Source organism: Mesitornis unicolor, unplaced genomic scaffold, assembly GCF_000695765.1.
Source record: "Mesitornis unicolor isolate BGI_N332 unplaced genomic scaffold, ASM69576v1 scaffold19545, whole genome shotgun sequence".
Taxonomy (NCBI): Eukaryota; Metazoa; Chordata; class Aves; order Mesitornithiformes; family Mesitornithidae; genus Mesitornis; species Mesitornis unicolor.
This window is the reverse complement of record NW_010185036.1, coordinates 27792-28324: the sequence shown is the minus strand read 5'-3', so window position 1 is coordinate 28324 and position 533 is coordinate 27792. Positions and strand designations below refer to the sequence as shown.

The following is a 533-nucleotide window of genomic DNA, read 5'->3' as shown; positions in this document are numbered from 1 at the left end:
CCTTGGGGGGGGCCGGCGCCAGCCTCTATCATCTACAATTACATCCTCTTCCCGCAAGCCAAAACCTTCTCGGAGAGACTCGCCATCTTCAAAGGCTTCGAGCCGGAGGAGGACTGGGCAGAGCGCGAGGTCCGGCGGCGGCAGTCAGTGGAGCTTCACTCCCCGCAGACCCTGCCAAGGGGGATGTCTGAGAAGGTGTAGCTGAACCTCACCCTGGGTTGAGAGAGGAGCTGGGGGAAACTCTGGCATCCGTTTCAGAGACGGCGCTTGTTCAGATGAGCGTTTCACCTCTCCCCTCTCTCCCTTCACTTTTGCTGGGGGAATAAAGTTGACTTATCTCCCGGGGAGATGCACTGTGATGGCCTAAACCCACCTTCTATTGCCCAGCACTCTCCGTGGCCAATGGTGAACAAGGACACAGGGATCCTACCCTGGGCCAGCTCCATCCACATCCTCCTTGCAGGAGATAGCGCTTGGTGAAGTTTGTTGCCCTTCGCAAAGAGCTCCGAGGCGCTGCGCAGAGTTGTTATTAT

The 533-nt window shown here is 57.6% G+C and overlaps 1 protein-coding gene across 2 annotated transcripts in view; it reads left to right on the top strand.

The window, feature by feature from the left end:
- The window catches only part of AQP2 (aquaporin 2 (collecting duct)), a 4096-nt gene extending 3895 nt beyond the window's left edge, over positions 1-201 (top strand). Inside the window, exon 4 of one of the 2 annotated variants that reach the window (XM_010184704.1) lies at positions 2-201. In XM_010184704.1, the coding sequence (XP_010183006.1) occupies positions 2-201 (200 nt within the window). The other variant, XM_010184703.1, reaches the window with a different exon arrangement.
- The last annotated feature ends 332 nt before the right edge of the window (positions 202-533 follow it).